Below are 26,476 nucleotides of genomic sequence, written 5' to 3'. Positions count from 1 at the left end.
AGGGGCGGGCTCCGCTCCTCGCGCCGCGGTTCTTGTCTGTGCGGGCTTCCGTAGTTACACTCCAAACATGGCTGCCTCCATGTGCTAACGTGAGGCGAGTCGAGAGTGGAGAAACCTACAGCAGGACAGTAAACAGACCATTCACGGCCAGTTATATTGCTTTTACAGTAAAACCCCTGACGAAGTATAAAGCAGCATCAGACTAGAGGAAGCGCCACAGGTAACTTTTCACTTGACTTAACTAGCTAGCAAATTAGCTAACTTTGCTAGCTTGTAGCAGCTGCAGTGCCACAGTCCCTTTACTTTGCTGATGACTGGGTTTTCTTGCTAACTAGCTGCTGTTTGCTAGCATTTACCTAACTGAGCCTTATTGAAGAGTATTACCAGCTGTGTTGACATATCAACTTAATGCTATTGTAGTCAATGTGATGAAGCCATTTGATTTCCCATAATAAATTTACCACAAGCCATTGGAGATAGAGGTACAGTTCAGGTGGGGTGTACAAGTCTTAACTCCTTGGTTGATTCCTTTAGATTAATTAACAAGACTTATCAGAATAGATAAAGCTCAACTACACAAACCAGCTTTTGTCCCATTTGTTTCCGGGCGTTGTCTTCAACTTAAACACACTATCACCCAGTGGTTTTATATGAAGGTTTTGAACTGTCTCCCTTTTTAAGAATTGAAAGTGTCTATTTGTCTCTGATTGTTTGTACAGTTTCTGATTGTGCCGATTTTGTTGTCTTTTGTTTCATGTGTACATGTGGTATACCCAGATTTGCTTTTGCCTCAGGAGTCTTTACCTGTATAATAGAACAGTGTACACATAACTGTGAAAATATCTCTGTTACTGTACTTGGACCAAGTGGTTTGGACAGAGTTTCAGGTCCAAGTTATGTGATACCCAATTTTGTAAAGTGCAGGGTTGCAACATTTGTTTTGATCCATGACATCAAGTACTGGTCCCATGTTATATGGGAGGGACCAACAAATTCCAGACAGCTGGTTACTCACCTAGGCTAATTGCAGGTCTCTACTCTTTAAGACAGTCGTGTGCGTGTTTGATATTGTGACCTGATAAGGCCTTGCGGTGAAATGTTGTCACTATTAGGTTGCAAATGCTATTTTTCGTTTTCGTGCCAGAGTAAACAGAGAGAAAGTATGCCGAAGAGTGTGGAAATAATGTTTTGCAAGGTTTTATAGTCTTTTTTTAATCTCTCTTTGGAGACTTTATAGTATATTCTTAAGAAGACATTTGGCAATACTCAGGTCTTTATTTTGTTATGTTTCCAGTAGGTTTCCCCCTTATGCTGGTGCGCACGGCCCGGCTGTTCCCCCTCATCATCTCCCATCACCTGCACCAGTCCAGCACCCATTCTGCCAGACAGAAGTTTTGGTCAAGCGTAGGCAGTGCTGCCGCTGCCAGTAGAGGACTGAGATCCATGGAGCCCCTGCGAGCCGCTCAGGACCCCCAGCCAGAAGGAGCGAGTCCAGCCGGCGGCGGCGCTGCGGCGGGCCTGGAGGAGACGCCACAAACAGGACTGTTGCCCGGGGAGACGGTGGTCAGGGAGGGCAAGGCGGCCATCTTGTTTCCCAGTGCCAATGAAGTGTTTTATAACCCAGTCCAGGAGTTTAACAGAGATTTAACGTGAGTATGAACACTGGCTGTTATTGTCTTTGCCCAAAGGTCCTAGTCATTCAACGTGAAGACGCATAATCGCTTCACGCTAGAGATGTGAATCTCCTCAGACCGATTCAATATGAATCTACTTAGTGATTCAATGCAGAAAAGACGTCTTTGAGCAGGTCATCAATTCGATACGATTCTTTTTTGATTGGCTCTCATATGATTTGAGTCAGTCCCATAAAGAGCGATGCAGAGTTCACTGGTGTTCTTATGTTGACTCTGGTTAGGCCACTGAAAAATAATCAGCATTATTCAGCTATGAAATCAACATCTCAATTGGCATGATAATGTCATTACCATTGGCATAGTACCTGTATAACATACACACATTTCTCACCATTTGCATATTTTACACATATTTGATACATAATATACATTTGTCCGCTATTTCTCAAGAGCTTGACAACATAAATGAACATGTATTTTTTCAGTAATGGCAAAATTTGACCCACAGCTAGAAATATGAAAATCATCCACCTCACCATAAAAGAGATAAAGAAAGAATAAGGCTAACTAGTCCTTATGATATAAAGCATCCAAATTATACCATTTTAAATTAAGCACACTGTGACAGATTGCAGTGATAGAATAAAATGCCATGGCAGGACACAACTACTTATTTTTTGTCTGCGGTTGACATTGCAGTGTTTGGTTTGCTAGAAAACTCCAATCATGGCTTCAAATGAGTGACTGACACTTCTGAGTCGGTGGTTTGAGCTGTCAGGTCATTCACTGAATATTCCCACATCAAGTGAACGCAGCATAAACTACAGCTGCAGTCACACAGCGTGACATGAAGGGAGAAGGAAATATGCAAAAGAAAGAAACACGGCTACAGAAATCAATAGTCAATATTCACCCAGTCTCATACTGTATGTTTGGTTCGTTACAGCTGTATCTTGCACAGCTGGCTCAGTCTCCCTGATTCAAATTGGATGATCATTATCCTACTTCACACCTTCACTCTGTTACTTAGTCACACTTTGCCAGTCATGCTTCTCAATAACTATTTTTAGGGCTCTCAAACGTGAGAACCTGCACTACAGCTTTGTAAGAACTGTGATTTCAAACCACTGTCCAGCTGGAAAATGATCTCTGACATTTATGTGCAGAAATAATCAGAAAAAGAGTTTTTCTTTTGGGGGGAGCAACTGTCATGAATATTTAGTAAGCTCTGGTTAGCCCGTTTCCTACCTGTCATGATGATATCTGGGTTGTATCTGAGTCCTCCTCTATGCCCTTTGCCCCCTCCAGATGTGCCGTGATCACAGAGTTTGCCAGAGATCAGCTGGCTCAGAGGGGGGTGAAGGTGGTGGTGCCGGGGGAGAAGGAGAGAGTGGTGGTTTCTCTGTCGGAGGAGAAGAACGAGGCCGACGGACAGTCGGAGGAGGAGAAAAACGGTGTGAAAGAGCCAGTCGTAACCGCAGTGGTGGGAGAGAAATGCGAGGTACGGAGGATCGAATTTTCATGATACGATTATCTTCCCTTTATATCCCCATCATCCCTTTACATGGTGTTTGTCTGCAGTTTATCCAAATTACCTGAAAGTTTGCTGTTAGTGCTGTGATATCAGATCACATTTTGCACTACAAATACACATTTAATGTTCTACGGTTAATTCCCTCCAAATCTAAAAGTGAATTGGGTTTGCCCTTGTGTATAATTGTCATTACCATCATAACAACCTGGGCTAATAAGTTTTTGAAATAAATTCTGCACAAAACATCAAACTTTTGACCTTTTATATTTAATTGTTAGGATTAGAGCTGAAAAATTAATCGAGAAAAAAAAAACGAAAGCGCAATATGAAATTTTACAATTTTTTGTCAGTATCTTTCAGCCCTAGTTAGGATTTAGCTGATGCTCTTATCCAGATTGACTTACAATGAATGCAACAGTGGAATATTTGTTTTCCTGGATTGCCAACATGGCAAGCAAACAGCAGTAAGGAGTGCAAGGGTGAAAGATGATCAAATATGAGAAATAAAGAGATAAAAGCCTGGTAGAAAAGGCCACACATACTAAAAATATACACACTGATGCTACCATAAAGTGCTTTGGATATGATATGTTAAAGCTGCATTAGGCAACTCTGCACTTTGGCGGCCCCAAGTGGTAGCAAGAGGTAACTGTATGAATTTTTGGAAGTTTGAAGGACTTCACTGCCCAGAAATCATGTAATGTGATTTCAGTAAACAGTGCACTCCTCAGAGCTAAATGTCTTCTTCTTTGTGGCTGGTGGAGGTGGTGAAGAGGTCCAGCTTTCTCTGAAGGGAGCACTCGCTCGCTGCTGCTTGAGTTTCAATTTGTCACTTTCCTATGAGCAGAGAAGCTTCCCCGCCAGTGACCAGACATGACACTGGAATTTCACTTGGGAAAATAGGACAAATCTATGGCATAGTTCACTCTTCTCTGCTGCGGCCCCCAGTTTGTGATTTAGGCATTCAGACATGTATTTCTACATACAAATCGTGCGTAGTGCAGCTTTAAAGTCCCCATGAAAGGAACTAACATTACTTTTACTTCCTGGAAAACAGAGTATCTTTCATGATGACCTCATGCTGCACCAGTAGGGGTAAAAAAAAATTCCAGCCAATAAAACCATCACAGATTTTTGAACAATTTTCACTCCTCACATCAAATATAACTGTCTTTCTCTCCCTGACTCATATTCCATCGGTTTAGACTTCTGAATGATCCCTCCCTGCGTTATGTCCCGCCCCAACATCCTGTTTCGACATTAAATGTGTCAAATGAAGGAAGTAAAGATGAAACTTCATGGGGTCTTTAATACTGTTTCTCCGACCCTGTGTTTCAGAGCGGGCTGCGTGTGTTGGAGGGCCTGGCGGCGTCCGGGTTGCGCTCGGTGCGTTTTGCCCTGGAGGTTCCCGGCCTGCGCAGCATCACCGCCAACGACTTCTCCACCAAGGCGGCGGCTCTCATCTCCAGGAACGCCCGGCACAACGCAGTGGGCCACCTGCTGCAGGCCAGCTGCAGGGACGCCAGGTCCGACCGCACCGCACTTTCTGCAAAACCCTTGTTCCTCCTTTCTTATCTATCTGCTTCACCGTCCCGCTGTCTTTTCTGTTTTCTTCTCTTCTCCTGCTCTGTTCATTCATCGCTGCTTTCATCTTCACTCCTCGTCTCCAATCTTCTCTTGTCTCTTCTCTTCTGACCTCTTCTCTATTCATTTCTCTCCTCCTGTCTCCTCTTCTGTTGTTCTCTCATCTCTTCTGTTAGCTTTTCTTCTTCTATTCATTCTTCTTCTCTCCTCCTCTTTTCTCTCCTCTTTTCTCTTTGACTCTTCTCTTTGCTTCTCTTCATTTCTCTCTTCGGCTCTCATTCCTTTTCTCTCCTCTTCAGTCTCTTCTCTCCTCTCCTCTCTTCCTCTGCTCTGCTCTTCTCTTGTCTTTTCTTCTCTTTTCTTCTCTTCTCTTCCCTCCTTTTCTGCTTACCTCTACTCGTCTCTTTTCTACTCCTCTCTGCTCTTGCAGGATCCCCCTCTCTCTCTCTGTCTTTTGTCTTCCATCCCTCTCTGCTCACTGTTTTCTTTGTTCTATTTTACTAATTTCCAGTGGTCATGGATGTTCATTTGTGCTGTCCATCCCTCATCCCTTCATAACACACTATTATCCCCCCCACACCTTTTTTTCTCCAGTATGCTGATGTATGAGATGCGAGGAAAGAAGGAGCGCTACGATGTCATCGATCTGGACCCCTATGGTAGCCCCGCCTCCTTCCTGGATGCCGCTGTGCAGGCTGTCGGCGAGGGAGGTGGGCAGTTCTCTCAATCCATCTATCCATCCCTCCATCTCTTCTCCTGCTTTTCTCTCTGTTCCTCCCTCTGGCTCAGTTTAGGGTTTGAATATGATTGATGGTAAACAACAGCTTGACAATATTAGCCATATTTGTATATTTTTTTACAGATCATGATGTAGAGAATTTGAAAAGCTGATTGGAAATGGCAGAATTCGCTTTCCTCAATATTGCAAAAATAGTTTAAAGGCTCTCTGGAAGCGGCAAGATTTGTTAAAGCTGCTCAGGGCAAGATTTAGATTTAAAAATACACCTGGTTTATCAGCCCGAATCACAAAGTATGGCTGAAATAGAGAAGAGCATCTGATCCCCTTTGCCTAAATGAAAATCTGGTGTCAGTATGGTCACTTCTCCACCCAGAGGAAGTGACAAATTGAAACTTAAGAGTAAAATCCAATCTGTCTCCTAAACAGTAGTGAGCAGATACAGCTGGACTCACCAACATTAGATCTTCTCCTCTCTCGTCTCTTTGGTTTCTTTGGTATAAAGCATCACAGACCGGCTGGTTGATAAACATGAGCGAGCTGTGTGACGTTTACTGACCTCACTGCACAGGATTTCTGGGTACTGAAGTTAAACATTTTCAAACAGTTGCCAGTTGTGAAGTTGCCTAATGCAGCTTTAATGAAGAAAGTCTGTGATAGGTAGGAATGATGTTGGCTCGGCAGGATCAGCTTTATTAATGGTGCAGTCTCATTGCACGACCGTTGAAAAGTGGATTTGGACCCTCTGAACTGTTAAAATATCTGTCGACCACGACCTCGCAGAAATGTCGTACCTGCTGTCCCATATATAAAGCATCTGTTGTCGTAGTTGATGCATTAGAATATTGCCAAGTGCATTTCTTTGTTTTCGTCTTCAGATGAAAGTATGAAACATTAGCTGTCAAAATAACGACGAGCCCAAAACTAATCCATTCTTGAAAGACTCTATTTTCCTGGTGGATGTGTTTGTTTTGACATTCATGAAGGCTTTTTATTCACTTCACCCAGCTGACGGAAATCGCATTTTAGGTTTTTGTGACATTTTAAAAATTGGCATAAAATTCGCTTGACAGCTGGATGGGAAATATAGCTGTTTACTCAGGAGCTGCTACCAGAATTGGGTCAAATGGTGTTTGCAAATAATTGTTGTTTGGTTTTATCCTGCTTCGAGTCCCAGATGGGTGGGGTTTGCTTCATAGAGCAGTACAATGAATAAAGTTTAGGTTTTTTTTGTGTACTCTTATCTGACACTAGGTGTTTTGTTCTGAGGTAGTAAGCCCCACCCACCTGGTGCTCCCTGTGGGCTGAAACAAAGAGAGTTATTTGACTACACTTTGTCCAAGGTCTGAATCTTACTTTTCTTTCTTCTTTCCTGCTTTTTTTCTCATATTGTTTCCTTTCACTCTTTTGTCCTCTTCCCTGACTACTGGTCCGTTACACCGCTTAATAACTTTGTTAAGTCATTGAGCTATATTAATATAGTTGTTATTGTTACATATGTTGTTATAGTTGTTTATTGGTGTAGGATTGGTTAGTTTGTTTTCCCAACATTTTTATTATAAAAGTTCTTAGAGGCTTCCCAGACAGGTGAAGGTGAGTAACCTCCCTCTCTCTCTCTCTCTCTCTCTCTCTCTCTCTCTCTCTCTCTCTCTCTCTCTCTCTCTCTCTCTCTCTCTCTCTCTCTCTCTCTCTCTCTCTCTCCCTCTCTCTCTCTCTCTCAGGTCTGTTGTGTATAACATGTACAGACATGGCGGTGATGGCAGGCAACAGCGGAGAGACCTGCTACAGCAAATACGGCTCCATCTCCATCAAGGCCAAATACTGCCATGAGATGGTGAGGGGGTGGAGGACACACACACACACACACACACACACACACACAAACAAGCAAACGTGCACACATACACATGGACACATCACCACTTTGCATCCCCATCGTTGATAGAGTGTGCGTGTGTGTGTCTGCCCACAAAAACATAATAAATGTTGTAATGGATTTTGGCCTGGGGGTATGTGTAAAAGTTTTACTATTAAACGTTTTAGTACAGTACGCCTTGTGGGTGTGTGTGTTCTTGTATTTCTATTCTTATGAGGACCAAATGTCCTCATAAGGATTGAAAGATGATAAAATCCTCCAAAGTGAGGACATTTTTCCGCTCTTCACTTCTTCGAGAGGCTTGTTTAGTGTTTGGGTTTAGGGTTAATACTAGAATTAGGATTAAGTTTAGGTAAATTTAGGGAATGAATGTAGTCAATGATGGTCCTCACAAATATAATAGTACAAACGTGTGTATGTGTGTGTCTCGGTCACTCACTGTCCCTCAGGTTGTGGCATTTTTCAACATGTGTGGCAAGATATTCTGTTGTTCCCTCACCTAGAACTACTATTCTTTTCACAGTTTCACAGCTTTTCACATTTCAAGAGAAAGTGAATGTCTCTCTTTCTCTCCCCCCCCCCCCCCCCCCCCCAGGCTCTGCGTATCATCCTCCACAGTCTGGACCAGAGGGCAGGGGTGTACCAGCGCTACATCAAGCCCCTGCTGTCCGTCAGCGTCGACTTCTACATTCGTGTCTTCGTCCGCGTCTTCACAGGACAGGCCACGGTCAAAAACTCAGCTAGGTGCTCACACACACACACACACACTGGCATACATAGGCTGTGTACAAGCATAGGCAGATACGACCAGATGAGATAAGATGAAACTTTAATGATCCTGATGGGGAAATTCAGGTTGTTGCAACAGCAAGTGGGAACAGGATACAGCAAAGAAAAATAAAATATAAACAAGAATATAGCAAAAGAGGATCATATAAACATATGCAACTGATAGTTTAAATACTAGAGCATAAATAGAAATGTATGAATGAAAGTATGAACAAAAACAAAACAGCAGCTGTACAACTTATGGAGATAAAGAAATAAACAACTGGAAAACTATGTACATTATATATGTAAATTATAACAAATGAGAGAATGAGAGGAAAAATGAGAATACAAAGAAAAACAATATTCAGCATGTGCAAAAATGGACTCGCATTCACATTAACAGGTCTACAGAGGGAATGTAGATATATGCATGCACACACATATGGATATACCGTATTTCCTCTAATAGTGGCCGGTAGTCAATTAAAAGCCGGGTCTCCGATAATGGCCGGGGGCGTGGTCGACACGAACAAATAAAAGCCGGCCTCAAATACAGGCCGGGGAAAAAAACAAAGGAAAAAACAACGGTGGATACCGGTAAACTCCTGGTGCCTGTTTGTAACTGTAGTTTGTAGTAACGTACAAGTGCCACAAGATGGCTCGGCCGGCGGAAGTCTCTGGAGCATGCCGTCGTCGATTACCGTAATTATCGTAATGCATTGCAGTAACAAAAAAACGTCTACCTAACGAACCCCAACAGAAGCACATCAGAAAACAAGGAGGCTTCGTACTAAAATATGAGCAAATATACTTATCAAACAGAGGGAATTAGAAATAAAGGCCTGTCTCTAATATAAGCCTGCTTCCAATAAAGGCCTGGTACCCTCTGCAGTTGAGGTAAATAAAGGCCCGGGCCAATATTAGAGGAAATACGGAAGTTAACGTTTTTGGACAGAAAGACAAAGACTCTGTGTTTAAATACACACACACACACACACACCATATCAGTGCTCAGATCTGACATCCTGCCTGTCCTCATGTCTTGTGTTGCAGCAAACAGGCTCTGATCTACAACTGTGTTGGCTGCGGCTCTTTCCACTTACAGAGAATGGGCAAGAGAACGAGCCATGGAAAACAGTAAGACATTCCGCTTTATTATAGCTCGTTTTCTTCAGTTTGAGGGTTTGATGATTTGTCGGTGATTTCACTGATTATTTCCTCCTGTCTGGTCGAAGGCGTGCTGATCAGTGAAATCACCTGGAGTCGGCTTTTGTTGGAACGAAAACCTGTAAATGGCATATTTGAGGTTTGAGACCACCGATCTAAAACATCAGCGGTAAACGTCAGGTTTTGGTGTCAGTCCCTCAGAATCAAAGAGCGAGGGCTTCTTTCTGGAGCCGCCATTTTGCACCAAGAGACGTTCAACAATCATACAGGGAGAAATCCATCGTAGAAGAGGAGAGAGACCAATTTCTCCACCCACAGGAGCAGGAGAGAGACCAGAATGCAATGCAGCCACAAGACAGGTTGGGTTTTGCGTAAGAGTAAGCTCTCGCTCTTTCCACCCGCATGTAAAACCCACAGCTGAATGCAACAAGTTTATGCCCATTTGCTGGGGGTTGTTGAAAGTCATTCTGGGAAACATAAGAAATCACTAACTAAAGTAGAAGAAGACAAGGCAGGTTGAGGAGAAAGTGGGTTCACCAAAAAAGTAAATACCAACACTAAATCACCAAATAACTCCTGGAAAGGATTGAACATCACAGATTTATGATATATAACAGAGTATTGAAGATTGTTACTTTAAGGAGCTGCTAACCCACCTAATGGAGAGGTTTAGTGTCCCATGATGGTTTAAATGCTGTTTCAGAGGCGTGGCACGAAATAGCTATTGGCAGCTTTCTTCTAAAAATATCGGTATCAGTATCAGCCTCCAAAAACCCATATTGATCGAACCCTAATGTAGAGCAAGGCACTCACACTGCCGTGGTTAGGGGTTACAAAGTACGCACTCGTGATACTGTAAGCTTATGATCAGATGAATTGTTGTCTAGTCTCTTAAATGAATTAGCTTGGCACTTGCTGTGTGTGTTTTGTGCTCTGCTGGCTCTCTTAATGTGCGAAGCAAATTCCCACTGTGGCTAACAAAAGTCAACTTTAAAACTATAACACATTGTTTGGGTCTCTGGTAGAAGCCATAAAAACCTAACCGACATTTACCACTGCAATGGGTTAATGGCTGGAGGTCACAGAGGCAGCCATCACATTTCAAACTTCTGCTCACACAGTGTGATAAACAACAGTGGTGTTTGTCTGTTTCTCCTTTGACTCCAATTGGTTTAGCATGACCCACGGCTAGATCATGGATATTACCAGTAAACCAAACCAGTATAGTGTGGTCAAAGAACCATGTGACTAAAAACACACCCGTCTTATCAGCCTAAATCACAAAGTGGGACCGCAATAAAGAAGAGTGTCCCATCCCCCCTAATTGAGAATCTGTAAATTCGCGAAATTCTGGTTTACACTCCTTCACCCACAGAAAGTGACGAATCTAAACTTAAAGTCACAAGGAAACCTGTTTCGTTTGAAACAGGATGTTGGGGCGGGACATAACACGAGGTGGGGCCGTCCAAAAGTGTCCAAAAGTTGAAAAGATGCTTTTGCACATAATCTTGATCTGTCGCAAATTACCAATTACTCAAAATGATTAAATTGCAGCTGCCGGGACACAGCATGGTGTCTCAGGAAAGGGAAAAAGGGATTTCATCATAGTGTCATATTGTCACTCGTGTCACTCTGAAAGCTGTGAAGTTGCAGGTTTTATGTAATGGAGGAGTAGAGGGGGGTTGTTAAAAATATCTGTGATGGTGTTATTGATTGGAATTTTTATGTACACCTACTGGTACGGCATGAAGTAAAAATAAAAAAATAAAAATATGCCGTTTTCCAGGAACTAAAAGTAGTGGAATTTTTGGCTTTTATTGTTAAATATGTGTATGTTATGATATGGTGAATTGGCAAAGGTGTAAAAGTCATTTTTCATTTCATTGTGACTCTAGAGTTACATTACCAGTCAACACATGCATTTTTCTTTATTTCTACTATTTTCCACATTTTAGAATAATAGTAAAGGCATCAAAACTATGAAATAACACAAATGGAATTATGCTGTGACCAAAAAAGTGTTAAATCAAAACTATCTTACATTTTAGATTCTTTAAAGCAGCTGCCCTTTGCCTTGATGGAAAGGCAAAGGCTTTGGAAAGAAATTCATACATAGGATCAACTTCACTATTTATATTTGTCTAAGAAACACATTTCAAGCATTTAAGCATAAGCCTTTAGATCAAAATGGCTTTAAGAGAAAAACATGGTGAAAAACATAGTACATTCAATCAGGTGTGTCCAAACTTTTGACTGGTAGTGTATGTTTTTTATTTTCTCAGTTGTGTCTCTTCAGTGTGTTTGCTGCGGTGGATGACTGTGTGTGTGTGTGTGTGTGTGTGTGTGTGGTAAAGCTGAATCTGTTGTGATTTCAGTATGAAATACTCTTCTGCCACCGGACCTCCGGTCGGACCACAGTGTGAACACTGTGGACAGAGACATCAGGTGACACACACACACACACCCACATAACTATGACTTGAATGTATGTATTCAATAGCATACACACCTCATAAAGACTTGCATGTATGTATTCATAAGTATACACAAACGTTTCTTATGTTGCTTTTTGCTTTTACTGTTCATTTTTTTCCATTTTGTCTTTACTTTGCCACCTATTAAAGGAATAGTTCACCCAAAAATGAAAATTCTGTCATCATCTACTCACCCTCATGCCAGTTGAAACACAGGTGAAGTTTGTCCATATAACACACAGGGAGGCTGCAGCACAACTCCATAGCAGCCTTCTCCAAAACAACTGAAGTCAGTGGGGACCAGTTCTTCAGAGTTCCAAAAAGACCTACAGTATATTTACACCATAACTTAGTGCAAATCTTAACTACAGCTGATTGATTTGCAACAAATAATGGTGTATAGGTCTTTCTATTCACAGTGTGATTGGGTTTGTTTGGCTGTTTTTGTTTTGGAACTCTAAAGAACCGGTCCCCATTGACTTCAGTTGTTTTGGAGAAGGCTGCTGCGAAGTTGTGCTGGCAACCTCCCTGTGTGTTATATGGACTAACACATTTCACCTGTGTTTCATTTGGCATGAGGGTGAGTAGATGATGACAGAATTTTCATTTTTGGGTGAACTATTCCTTTAAGTGCTTTGTGATTCACCCAGAGTGAATGTTATTGCCAGGTGGAAAGGTGATCACATTCTTTATTACTGTACACACACACACACACACACACACTCTCACACACTAAATGAAGCCTCTGTCTGTCCTCCCTGCAGCTGGGCGGTCCTGTGTGGGCGGAGCCTCTCCATGACACGGCGTTTGTCCAGAAGGTTTTGACGGCGGTGTCGGGCAACCCGTCCCGCTTTGGAACCGCCAAACGCATCGAGGGCATGCTGAGCATGGTCACCGAGGTGAGGGGGGGAGGGGTCAAAGGTCACAGAGGGGAGGGAGGAGGGGCCAAAGTTCACCTGGAAGTAATGGATGTAGAAAAGTTTGGATACTAGCCTGGTGGAACTATTTGGTTGCCATTTACATTTACCCCCATTCTAGAGTTTGTTTTAATCAACTGGGAGTGCCATGTGGGTGGGGTTAACAGCATCAGGACAGTTCAGATGGTGTCAGATAAGCTGCGTTTACATGGAGCCTTTTAATCTGAATAGCAGCCCAATCAGAATAAAAATGTCTCATAAACGCCTCAATCAGAATAAACTGGCCGATCCGAATGAAATTTCATTCCGTTTGAGAGGGGTGGTATAACCATATCTCTATGGGTATAACCCTTTCATAATCCGGTCGATGGATACAATTTCGTCATGTAAACACTCATTCCGATCACTTTCCTTATCTCGCCTCTTTCTGCACATGCTCGCGCATTTAACGTTAGTAACGTCAATTACGTTACCCTTCTTTTCCGGGAGGATTCGAATGGATGTGCTTGTTATTAACCCCGGGGCGCTCGGGCTTGATGTAGGCGGCGCAGCCCGTTTTTATATCAAGTCCTGACTCCGCCTCTCCGGGTTTCGGTTTACAGCAGTGAAAATTACAAATGGACCCAATCATTGCGGGGGCAAAACAAAACGTCTTTTTCTGACACTTATGGAGTCATATGTTTTGATAAAACTGTTGCTTCATCAGAAAGAACAGCAGTGAATAAATAACCGACAGGTCCATCTTTTAAAAACGTAAGCCCATGTTAGAGTGCTGAATTCAGTGTTTTGCGCATGTCAGAAACTTTTATTCTGATTACATACTGTGGAGCATGTAAACGCACATCTCAATGCGATCGTTATATTTAGCGCTCATGTAAACACTTGCGTGACAATCTTCCTTCGGAATGATTTCATTCAGAATGGAAAAAAAATGTAGCCACAGTTAGTCATAGATAAAATATGCTAGTTTCCTGACTTCCACTGTGTTGTCCTGCTGTAGCAATCCCCACCCCTCTGGTACTCAATGTAATGTTAAACAAACGTTAAAAGAATGATTGTGAGGGAGAGTCTTGTTCCAAGATGAGAAATCCAAAAAAGACAACAAACTATTACCAAATGATTGATAGTATAACAATAAATTACTTTACTTTTAACAGAGGGGCAGGTAATTTAAGTTACTAGTTGCCAAACACTTTGCAGACTGTATCCTCCATTTTAGAGAGATTAAATGATGAACTTTTTTTGGATATATAGCAGTTGAGTGCTTCATCTGTGACTTCCTCCCAGTCTGCTAACAGATGGTAACATCTCATCTCATGTGTTGTTTGTTCCAGGAGTTGGAGGACGTGCCTCTCTATTACGCTGTGGACAATCTGAGCAGCACCATACACTGCAACACCCCACCGCTGCTCCAGTTCAGGTAGGGACACACACACACACACACACACACACACACACACACACAAAATAGGGATGCACAGTATTTACAAAAATTCATATTACGTGTTTTCCTTCCTGAATATTGTGAAGTGGACACAGCTTTTCAATTTCTTTTCATTTTCAGTTTCAATGCTTGTCAAATGTTAAAGAAAAAAAAAAAAGAGGTTTAACTGAAGCACAATGTTTTTGCAGCATTTTTCCAGTTAGTATCAACAGTACTACCTCCTCTCTTACCTCTTGTCTTTTACACTGGGGTTCAGTCAAACGTTACTCAGCCAGAAAAACTGTGGTTCTTTGGCTCCGCCCACTGATGTTTAACTCAGCCAATCAGATTATTTGTGCCTCCAGAGCAGCTCTGCCTCCGATAAATGTTTGTAGAACTAAAACTCCAATCTGCTGTTTATCACCAAGGAAAATTCCTCCATTTGCTGTACATGAATGTGAATAAACTGATTCTCTCTGTCTGTCTCTCTCTCTCTCTCTCTCTCTCTCTCTCTCTCTCTCTCTCTCTCTCTCTCTCTCTCTCTCTCTCTCTCTCTGCAGGTCTGCTCTCCTCCATGCGGGTCACAGGGTTTCCCTCTCTCACGCCTGTAAGAACGGCATCAAGACGGACGCTCCTCCTGCGGTCATCTGGGACATCATGCGCTGCTGGGTAAACACCACTGACTTAACACCCTCCCTGGCCTATGTTAAAGTGTGTGTGTGTGTGTATGGGATATGGGAGTCGGGGGGAGGGAGACTAGATGTTAGAGAAGCGGGCTTGAGACCAGAAGGTCGGCAGGTTGATTCCCCAGACCAGCTGGGAGAATCTGGGTGTGGAAAGAGTGAATGAGGAACGTGCACCCCTCCCTTAAAGTGATGTTGAACTTTGGTAGTATCTTGGGTTGTGTATCTTCCTCCATGATAAAACCCCCAAGTCAGTGATTGTCTGTTATCTGTTGCTCCGGTAGAGGAGATTGGAGAATTGCGTTTCTTCATATATATATTTATTTATTCATTGCCATTGTATGGAGGAACAGTCTGAAAATCACACTTGTATCATATAAACGAACGCCAACAAAGCAGCAGGGCGTTGCTGGAAAAGAGCATACAAGGATAAATAAGGTTTAAAATGGACGTACGAGAAGATTGGAGATACTTGACACATTTGGCAATTTTCCTAAAATATTACAAAAGCACAATATTCGGATGTGTGAGAACAAGTAGACTTGTTGTAGAATACAGAATGTCTCATTAAAATATCGGTAATAAATGACTTGAAGTCTAGCTCATAACAACATCAGGGGCTGTAAGCATTCAACTTATGCCAGTGCACAGGATCTGATGTAACCATCTCTTGTGCTGGTTTGGATGTTGGAGGAACGAGGGAGTGTGTGAGGCAGGTAAATGGGTTTATCAACTGGGAACTTCCCATCACAGATGTTTATTTGAATTAGGCCCCGATCACGCTGTGGGTGAGCATTGTTGTCATTGATATGGCGGAGGTGCTGACTGCATGTTGATTGGTTGTCTGCCGCAGGAGAAGGCTAATCCTGTGAAGAGGGAGAAGCTGTCGGAGAGCAGCCCCGCCTTCAAGATCCTCTCCACCGAGCCCAGGTGAGACCGCAACACACATTGCCCACCCACAGAGCTGCTGGATGAAGCTCATATATTGTTAGCATTATTATCATTTTTGTATACAGTAGTAAAAGAAGAAAGCTAGATTGCAAAGTGCTAAAAATAAAGTGAAGAAAACAAACTTTAAAAGTCATCTGGAACAAAGGGAAGACTGCTGTCTCAGCAGATCATAAATAGCTCAAGACTGAAACAGTAATGTGAACAAAACTATACAAATATAAAAATAAAGTAACACTATCGGCTTGAAAGTCCACACAGCCGGTCCGTGCCGACTGAGTACAACATCCAGTTCATGCAGAAGGAGAGCTGATACTACTGTCTTGTCTTGTAAAGGCCAGCTCAGCAGATTTCTGAAACCATACTGGACTCCCAATAAGAAAACTTTTAATACTGCAACTGCATAATTAGCCAGATGCAGTTAATGGTTAAATTCAAGTTCATAAAAATGACTTTCCAGTTGTTTCTCAGTCGAAGCGAGTTGCTAATTGAATTTTCCTCTGCAAGAATAAGTTTAAACGTCTTGCTGACACGCATTATCAGCAATAATAAAAAGCTTTTCATGGAGAAAACAAAGAGAGCAATTGTGTGCTCGTTTAACCTTGGGTTGGATTGTGTGTTTGTATGTGTGTGTGTGTGTGTGTGTGCGCAGCCTGCAGGCGTGTTTCACTGTAAGGGAGGATGCCAACCCTCAGTCCCGTAAACGCCACCTGACCCGCTTCCAGGAGAATCCCCAGGCCTTCTGGGGGCCCAAGGCTCGCGCCAAGGCTGGGTAACTAACACCAACACCAACACCAACACTTAACACTAACACAGGCTCACCTACAGACCCACCTACATCACATCAGACACACAGACACACAGACACACATCTAGCAGCAACAGTGTCTAGGATGGTCCAGGATCATACACCTAAGCCATCTAGCCCTTGTCATGAGGACCACATGATGTCACATGCTACTTTTCCTATGGGGGCCGTCACCTGTACAAGTTTCATCAAGGTTAATCTAATGGTGCGTTAATATTACGGGCTGCAAAAGATACAAAACAGTCTGGCGTACCAAGCTACATTGTTGCCAACGGAGCAGGAAAGTGTCACCAACAATCGTTCTTGCTAATTGAAATAATTCATCAAGTAAATAATAATAAAGTAAACATAACTACCCTACCTTACCCTCCCTCTGCTCTGATTGGTTCACGCTTCACCACGTCATGAGAGGGTGGAAAACAGTTGAAGCAGCTGAACTTCAGTTTGTAGCTGCTACATCTTACTCTCTGGTGTTTGTAGCTTCATGTCGTCGGCTTCCATTGAAAATGAATGACTTCCTGTTGCTTTGTAGCCCGCAGTCTGAACGCATCATAAGACTTTTCAAGACCTTTTTAATGCCAGTTAGAATGAATTATCAGACCAATTTCACCACTGAAATGAGTGTGAAAAGGAAAAAAACAGTACTCTGAGTACTTCCTCAGAGTACTCACAATACTCAGAGTAACTTTTCTTACCCCATCCTTCTCTCCCTCCATCTCGCTTCCCTCCCTCCACTTCTCTCTCCTTCCTTCATCTGTTTTCTGTTTTTTTTAACCCCATCCATCTTTCTCTCTCCGTACATCTTTGTCTCCTTCCTTCAATCTTAACTTTTTTTTCCTTTCTACCATCCGTCTTCCCCTACCGCCTCCATCTTGCTTCCTACCTGCCACCTTTTCTCACCCCCTCCCTCTCTCTCCATCCTTCCCGCTCCCCTCCTCCACCCCTCTCTCTCTCTCTCTAATGTTTCTCTCTCCCCCTCTCTCTCCTCCAGCGGTGGTCTCTGTACCGACCTGCAGGACAGGAGGAAGCAGTGCCAGAACAAGAGGAAGAACCAGATCACAGACTCCTCCCAGCTGAAGAACTTCCCCTGCAAGAGGTTCAAAAAGGTCAGTTCTGCCGACTGGGGGAAAACCAGTTCACATCAGCCTCCTAGTGGTCATTACAAGTAGGACGTGGGAATTTTTTGTATGCTCCGATATCTCCTACTTGGCATCATGAATTGTGGAAAATGTATCAGTTGTATTCACACTAATACAGTCGGCTCATGAAAAGTGAGCAATATCTGCTGCAGTTTGTTTATGGTTGATTTTAAAATACCTTTGGGAAACAAGAAGGAGCGCCACAACAATTGACTGTATGATCGCTATCTTGGATCTGGTAATCTGCAAGATCGTATTTAGTCTCCATCTTTGTTGATAAGGGCTCGTTGCTGTGGTGTTTCTGCACTGCACTTCCCAGAGATCACCTGTCAATCAAACAGTGTGGGTGGGACTGTGACGTCTTCTTCCTTGGATTTTCTGTGGATGAAGTTTGAGTTTCTGTAGGCGGCGCTCTTTTCTGTCTTTATTCCAAACGAACCGGAAACGTTAAACGCATCACTTCCTGTGCAGCAGAGGATTTTTCCCAGGATTTTTACCATTGTTTTTACACTTATTGCTTTTTCATAGGGTATCTGGTCTGAAAAAAACCCTCAATATAAGGCCTTAAAAGTATGAAAATATCTTAAATCCACTTATTAGAGGTCCTTTTCTTTTCTTTTACGCTTTATGTCCACTCTGATCAATACAGAACAGTTAGTAGAACAGTATGCATCCTATCTGCTTTACTAAACACAATTGGACTTCATGTCTCTTAATTAATTTCCTGTTGTTTCTTATACTGACTATTTATTGTTTCAGAGCTTTCATTATTTGTAACAGGCTGGTTTTACCAGCTTTGATTCTGGATTCTGGTTTAAATTAAATCCAATTCCAGGTAGCATTAAAAAGTCTTAAATCTGGCTTTCTGAAACCAGCAGATACCCAGTTTTTTCTCCTCTATATTTGCTGACTTTTTTCCTGTTTTACTTACTTTTAATAATATTTTTACATGGATGATCATTCATCATGATTACTAGACTTGATGATTGGAAGAAAATAATTATTTTACTGCACTTTATGCTTTTAAATTATATTTTTATGACTTTCTACTAATGGGGACATTCCAAAGGAAATGAAATATTTTAATATTGCCGATATGCCAATATTCTCTGACTATTAACTGTGCAGTCCTACAGTAGAAGCACAGCAGCCTGCCAGAGAGTAGACATCATGGTAACATGGTTTCTGTTGCAGCACATAAAGCAGCTGGTAATGGAGTTCCTCGTGGGAAATATGGTTTCAGCACATCATGTACTGCATGACAGCGCTGGCACACACCAGTCTCCTGGAACTGGAGGGAGACGGTTAACTTATTAATAATGATTACACTTGTTCAGTAGTTGTGTCCTGGGTGGGAAGTGAACACCAGGCACACGCTGGTGAATTTGTCTCCTCTATCAGCTCTCTGGCAGGTCGCCACGCCGCTCAGCTGCCAGAGACATGATCCATGTACCAGCTTCAGCCAAAACATAGCTGTGTTTGGAGGTTTGGAGGCTGGATTCTGCTCTGAACATCAGTTTGACTGGTGAAACAGAGGGAGAGGAGGTTATAATACTGGAGCCCACCGGGCTCTATGAATATGACAAGGAGAGGAATCACTTCTCCATTCTTTTCAACTGTTTGAAAAGATTTTTTTAACTTTTTAAATTTTTTAAATAAGAATGGTAGAATCTTATTTTAATGACTCAATTAATGTGATTGATTTTAACATGTTAAAAATATCCATCCATGTTATACCTGCTGTTTAACATTATCTTACATGTATGAAATTAAATACAAGAAATGTATGAATGAAAAGAATGGTAAAAATAAAACGAACTGCAGCATTATGAGGGTGTGCTGTGTGCAAAATAACTGCAGAAATAACTGCAGTATGACACACTGAAAATAATAGTGCGTGATAATAATACTACCAATTTTATTTTAATTACATTTTGTATTTTTTCACTTTTTAACTGTGTATTGTGCTCTTTCCCAGGGAACCTGCAGCCACGGAGACGACTGCTGCTACTCCCACGACCTGCAGCTGATGGACTGATTCTCTTCCTCCTTCACTTACTTTTATCCTTTTTTGTTTTTTTTTATTATGTTTTTTTTCCTGGGGTTTAAGTACAGGCCCAGTGCAGGCTGCGCATGGCGAGGATGATGTAATGAAATTAGATGTGTTTGGGTGGGAATGCAACCAAAGAACTGTATTGGAAATATACGTATCCATCAGACTGTTTTATGCCGGAGCTTTCTGTTTCTGTTTTTTTTTTTTTGACTGTTGTGACTGACAGTCTAATAAAGTCCTTATCCCGCCTCTGAATCCCCCTCCTTTTGTTGTGTAGTGTGTATTTGCAAGTTTTGTGTCAAGTCATCAGTTTTTACAGTTTTACCATTGCTGAGCCAGAAGGAAACCACTGGATGTTAGTTTGACTACATATTCACACAGCTGGTGTGTGTGTGAGAGACAGAGCCAGGTCACTTGGTCAGATCAGTTTAAATATCTGAAAATCCCTCCATTAGCCTTCAAGCTAAAGTAGTGTACCGGTCACCAAATCCAACACACACTCTTTGATATTCAATCAAATTTTAAGATTCTCAACTATATTTGATTTCACGTCACTTGGATTTTGGCAGGAAATGCTCAAAAAAATTGTGGTAAGACTGGATATCTTCCTAGCAAGCATTAGACGGATGGCAAGGTGGAGTTCAACGTCAACCCAAACAAGCACAAAATTGTCACAATATATAAAAAAATAATATTAAAGAGTAACTAAACCCCAAACCCAAATCTGTGGTGAAGCCTGATATCTAATGGTGAAGAGTATGGTACTGAACTGGCCTTCTGCTGGCTGGTCTTTGGTGCCAGGTGATGATGTCACCTTCTATAGAGTACAACAAGTGGTGACATCAAAGTTGAGATGTCGCCCATAGCTGCTTACTAAATTGGGTCCTAAATATTTTTGTGAGTGATTTTTGTGGGTTTTTGTGATTTTTGTGGGTTCCCAAAACAGTAACTAAACTGTTTTGAACTGGTTTCACAAAAATATTTAGGACCCAATTTAGTAAGCAGCTATGGGCGACATCTCAACTTTGAAGGTGACATCATCACCTGGCACCACAGACCAGCCAATAGCAGAATGCCAGTTCAGTACCCTACCTTTCACCATTAGATATCAGTTTAGTTAGTGCAGGCTTCATATCAACATCTATTCAGTGCCAAAATGTCTTCTGGGAGAACTGGCTTCACTCCCTCAGTGTGTGTGTGTGAAAACATGTAACATGAAGATACAGGTAACGCACACAGAAAGTCTGGCAGTTTTTAATCAGCTGCTTGCAGATCAACATAAGATCATTATAAAAGTATTTACATGTTTAGGCACGTCTGACACAAACACAGAAATCACACATCAGTCAGTCGCTGCAGCTGCCTGCGTACAGGGAGTTGGCACTGGTTTGTTGTAGCAAGAAAAACTGGGTGTGTGTGTGTGTGTGTGTGTGTGGGTGAATCAGTTCTGTGGAAAGTGACGCGTGGGCTGAAAACTGTCTCTGCTCCAAGTTCAGCTGTGGGGTTTTAACCTTCACTTTATTTATGTTTCGAGTCAGAGACGGTGAGCAGGATGGCGGCAGCGCCTGGACCTGAGTGACGGGTCTGTAGTGGAAAAGGCAGCTTCAGCAAATACATAGAAACATTCAGAGATTTGTTGTTAATGGCATTGTTCATATCACAGTTTTCAGGCGACAACACTGTAACTCCAGATCTGGAAATATTTGTGTTTTATCTTGGAGAAAATGTCACGGTTCTTGTCACACATGCACAAATGAATAAAAATTAGGGACATCTTTCTGAATTCCTTAAAAGTTGATATATGTTTTTACCTGATAGCAGCACAATACTCATGTGATTTTATCCCTTTTGAAATGACCGCTTCTCACACAGGCATCACCATCCTGAACATGAATCACAGATGCCCATGGCTGCATTTACACACAAATAATGAAATCTGAACTCTACCCGTTCCTGACACACATCAGGTCTGTTCACCATTTAAAAACAGCCATGAGGAGATCGGATCTGGGTCACAAAAAACGTAAAAAATCCCAGCTGGGTTTCCCAAAGCATCTCTAGACCCGGCTCATCTCTCCTCGGTCCACTTACAACGGAACAGAGACAAACTGTTCAGTCTTGAGAGATTTTTGGGGAACCCGGCCTGGATAAATCTAGCCATGGGGCGTTCACACTGTGAGCAACACTGTTAACAAGTCACTGTTAGTCCATTCGTTTCCTATAGAGCTGAATCGACCAGGGAAACTCGGCAAATGTGTGAAACTGCGCTTCCTTGTTTCCCTACAGATGTGATTTTGTTTCCGCCTGGCAAGTGCAAAATGGAGGAGAAGTTGTTTACAGCCATTAAAAGCTTCCCAGTTCTCCACAAATTTTATCGGAAAGACTACAGGACTAAAAATCTTAAAAAACAATTCTTGGAGAGCGGTAGCATTCGTCGATGGGAAGCTCTGAAGTCAGTTTTTCCAGATTATTTTCGATTAATGCAAGCTATGTTTACTCATAAAAACAAAAGAAACACTATGAAAAGGCCAAAGCAGCGGAAAAAACACAAAAACATGATTTGCCTGTTTAAAACTTTGCAGCGACATCAACCAAGTTGCTGGCAGTGTGAACGCAGGATAAAAGAGCGTCCTACACTGATGAGAGAAAACCTCTTCATCCTTTGTGTCCATTTTCTGACTCAAATACAAATCGTCTCCGCCTGGTTGACTCAGATCCAGGCGAGAGAGGAGTGAGGCCACAGGAATTCGGTTGATTGGCGTTGCATCGCTAATTCAGCGTCGACTCGTCACTGAAACCGAGCCGTGTGATTGGCTATCTGTGGCTGACTCGGAGCAGGAAAGTGCGGATCTCCATGGGCTTCAGGGTCACCTCCCATACAGAGGGGTCTCCGGACCGCTTCGGCAGGGGCTTCTCATCTGAAAGACAGGTGCATCAAAGATTACCAAAAATAGTATTGTAAAAATATCCCAGGCTATATTCTTTTCATTTCAAGCATTAGCTGGCATTCTTATCCAGAGCGACTTCCAGTTCAACAGTAGAATAAACTTTTCCCAGATCATTCGCAGATCACTAATGTCATAAGTAACTCATAGAGGTCAAGGGTCAAAGCCACAGCACCTTCACAGAGGATGCAACAAATAGGTAAAGAAATAAGAGCCAGGGAGGAAAGGTGTTTTTTTGGTAAAGGAGCTAACCCGACATTCTTATCCAGAGTGACTTCCAGTGAGTTCAACAGTAGAATAAACTTAAATTCCTAGATCAACAACATTACAAGCAACAAGTAGTTATGAGGTCAAAGGTCAAAGCCACAGCACCTTCAGAAAAGATCGATGTAACAAATAGGTCAAGAAATAAGAGCCAGGGAGGAAAGCTGGGAGTGTTTTAAAGGAATTGAGGTGACAGGACGATGAAAATGTCTTATAAAAAGGATTCATTCCAAAATGACAGATCCAGTATTGAAAAATGTGTCACCTACTCTAACAAAATGTATCTTGGCATCAAAGTACAGCACAATATAGGTTACTATTACAGCTATGAGCCATTATAACACATTTGAGGCTCATTATAAGGCATTGTCTACTTAATTGGTCCCCACAGGGAAATTCTCTTTACACTTATGTTGACAGTAACTAGGGATGGGACGATACAAATTCAATATATCACAATGTAAAAATGTGACGATACGTATGGTGGGGCAGAAAAATGAACGGTGATATCAGCTCCATGTTATTCTGCTGTAGTAATCACAAATGAGACTCTTGACCATCACAGTTTCACAAGCTCTCCATCCAAATTATATTATTGTCACTTTGTAATGACATTTTTAAAATTGTTGTTTACATTCTAGTAGCCAATGGCATCGCTGGAAAGACTTGTGGCTCAGAAATCAACAGAATTCTGCACAGTCAGACTTTGGGTAACGCTTTATATTCTGGGTCCATCATTTCCTAGAAAGGAACTGTTCATTTCAAAGAACCATGAAATGATAAGATACTGAACATTTCTAAAAGAGTTTTCTGGAAAGAACTGCAAATCTATAAACTGTTTATATATAAAAAAAAAAAGGCAGAGGTCAAAGTCATTATTCATATAATTATATAATATAGTTATTTGTTGAATTCTTAATTAATTTTAGTTAATTTCTAAATTTTTTTTAAACTACTACATAATTTCATGGTTCTGTTTTGGAAACAACAGAAGAAATTAGAAGAACTTACCAACTACCAACTACCAATGAACTCTTTCTCTATTTTCCCTGTAATTAGAACATCACTTCATGGTTCTTTCCAGGAAACTTCCTAACAAATGAACAGTTTCCTTTCTAGGAAATTATTACGAAATTGCGGACCTGGAAAATAGAGCGTTACCAGACTTTGTTGTCATTGCCATATAACGTAATCGTATCTTTACACAAGCAGACTGTCCCATCCTGAACAGTAACAGAGCAGTGGTTTCTATGCTGGTAGTATCCAGACTGGACTGTCTCTGTCTCTCTCTCTCTCTCTGTCTCTCTCTCTCTCTGCAGTCAGACTGGATTCAGCCTCCAGCTGCAGCCGGACACTGCTCCGGCTCCTCTGGCTGGAAACCAGCGGCTTCCTGCCAGAGCAGCCGGAGCACAGAGGAGACAAATTCACCAACATTTGGCTGGTGGTCATTTTTTGTGATAGTCCATTGACTCCCAAACGAGAAATTCTCTTTACACTCGCCCCCCATCCACAGGGAGGTCAGAGATCAGGGGTCAGAGGTCAGGGGTCAGATGCAGAGCAGGAGTTGGGAGGGGTTCAGCGTCTTGCTCAAGGACACTTCAGCAGGGCGGATGGTCACTGACATGAGGGCTACATTTTTACTTCCAACATGTAATATTGACTACTTTTTTTTGGTTTGTCAAGAATTTAACATATGTTTTAGGTTTTGTTGTCATTTCTTTTTTTTTTATTTGATGGATTTTCTTGTTTTGTTTCTCATTTGTTTTTTTGTTGTTGCATGTTCAAAATAAATACACATAACCTCGTCTGGTTGAAGGTTGCTACACTCTGTCGACTCGCGGCTAGTGTTTGACACTCATCCGTTTATTTTTGTGTGAAGTTTTGTTATTCTACATTTGTTTATTGTTATTTGTTGTTATGTTACATTTGTTTTTAACTTTGTGTTGGATTGCTGTCTCTCTGTTGTGTTTGACAGCCTGACACAAGCCAAAGAAAAAATTCCATGCTGCTTGCAATGGACAATAAAGTTTTCTTGAATGTAGAAGGATGGTCTCTATAATGACTACTACTTACTTACATGCTATATACTTACTTACATACAATACAATAACTATAACTCGTATTATAGTTATTGAGGATGGAATCATTTCTGTTTGAAAAATTAACTGATGTATTTCAGGTAGCAAATTTCCCCAAAATGGATATACAGCAGTTAGGGAATGAACCCCTTCATATGCTTCTCAGTGTGCATATTAATGCATTTGATGTTGTTGCTTCATCACTGATGCTTGGGAAATTGTGTTTGACCAAGAATGTTACAGCTGCTGTGGGCCAGGATTCAACCTGACCTGTTGAAATGAAACTGTTTTACTGCAGACTTCTGATCCTTGGCTCAAACTACTGGTCAAAACCAGTAAAACAGAAGACTGACATCTCAGAGTCTGTGTGCCACCGACTGAACACAGTGTTGTGATGGGTGTGTGTGTGTGTGTATGTGGTAATACACAAAAATAACAATGCATTGTACAATGTCAACATCGTTAGTCACATGACACGGGGCATTCTTCACCAGATTAACTTCTATATTTCATTTCATGTATTAGCTTGTTTTACTGTTCTGTAAAACCATTTTTAATTCATGTCTGGCACGCAACGGTGGAAGTTACTAATTACATTTACTGCCAGTGCTGTAATCAAGTAACTTTTTGTGTACTAGGAGTATTTTTTAAAGTCAGTAATTTTACTTAAGGTTTTTACTGAAGTATTGTACTTCAATACATTTTAAATCACATCCATTAAAGAGGACAGATTTTGTAGATTCTCCATACAGAAACTGGACAATCATAAATTGGAGCCATTCACAGTGAAGAGAAGAGTACTCTGGCTTCACTTTGTTTGTGCACTTTATTTTGTCATTTCCAAATTTTCCAATTAAAATAATCTAGTTTGAACTCTGTGCTCTCGTCTTGCACGGAAAAGATCACATGTAACAACGTTCTCTTTTCTAAAAAGTAACTCTGTAACTTTTACTCTGAGGACATTTTAAATGAGTTTGTTTTTACTTTTACTTCTTCACTAGATTCGATTTTTACACCAGTACTTTTACTTCTACTTAAGTAAAATATCAGCGAAGTAACAATACTTCTACTTGAGTAGGAAGTTCTAGTACTCTTCCCACCACTACTGGCATGTCTGCTGTATTAAAAGCGCTGTATGAATAAGCTGTATTATATTTTACTGCCATTTGTTCCACTCTGTTGATCCCCTAAAGGAGACATTCTCTCTCTCTCGCCCCCGTCCACAGCGAGGTCAGAGGTCAGAGGTCAAACAGCAGCCCTGCTGCCCAGATCTAACTCCAACATGTTGGGAGGTGTTGTAGCGTCCCGTACCTGTCTGTGGCTTCCAGTCAAAACGCGTCATCTCGTCTTTCCACTGATTGGCTGACAGGTTGAGCTCAGACACGCCCAGCACCTCCAGAGTGGAAAACAGCTTCTGCAGAGACAGCAGGAGAGGAGAGGGG

General features: G+C 41.7%; 2 protein-coding genes across 2 annotated transcripts in view; one reads left to right on the top strand and one right to left on the bottom strand.

Annotated features, from left to right (window-relative positions):
- Positions 1-76: 76 nt before the first annotated feature.
- Positions 77-20,002, top strand: trmt1 (tRNA methyltransferase 1). The gene is made up of 16 exons (XM_071914043.2): positions 77-220; positions 1,295-1,649; positions 2,943-3,135; positions 4,507-4,694; positions 5,347-5,462; positions 7,210-7,322; positions 7,960-8,108; positions 9,189-9,272; positions 11,678-11,747; positions 12,541-12,675; positions 14,028-14,113; positions 14,677-14,785; positions 15,653-15,729; positions 16,400-16,519; positions 17,547-17,661; positions 19,673-20,002. Exons 2-16 carry the CDS (start codon positions 1,309-1,311, stop codon positions 19,730-19,732), a joined length of 1,956 nt encoding a protein of 651 aa, XP_071770144.2. The 5' UTR covers positions 77-220; positions 1,295-1,308; the 3' UTR covers positions 19,733-20,002.
- A 983-nt stretch (positions 20,003-20,985) lies between these two features.
- man2b1 (mannosidase, alpha, class 2B, member 1) overlaps positions 20,986-26,476 on the bottom strand; it is a 22,047-nt gene continuing 16,556 nt past the window's right edge. The window contains exons 22-23 of the mRNA XM_078282677.1: positions 26,346-26,448; positions 20,986-22,665 (exon numbers count right to left, since the gene is read on the bottom strand). Coding sequence (XP_078138803.1) covers positions 22,562-22,665; positions 26,346-26,448 — 207 coding nt within the window. The 3' untranslated portion in view covers positions 20,986-22,561. The remainder of the gene's footprint in view (positions 22,666-26,345; positions 26,449-26,476) is intronic.

The sequence above is a fragment of the Centroberyx gerrardi genome, chromosome 3 (genome assembly GCF_048128805.1).
Source record: "Centroberyx gerrardi isolate f3 chromosome 3, fCenGer3.hap1.cur.20231027, whole genome shotgun sequence".
In the NCBI taxonomy this organism is placed as follows: domain Eukaryota; kingdom Metazoa; phylum Chordata; class Actinopteri; order Beryciformes; family Berycidae; genus Centroberyx; species Centroberyx gerrardi.
The sequence above is the reverse complement of the archived record's forward strand: the minus strand, read 5'-3'. Positions and strand labels throughout refer to the sequence as shown.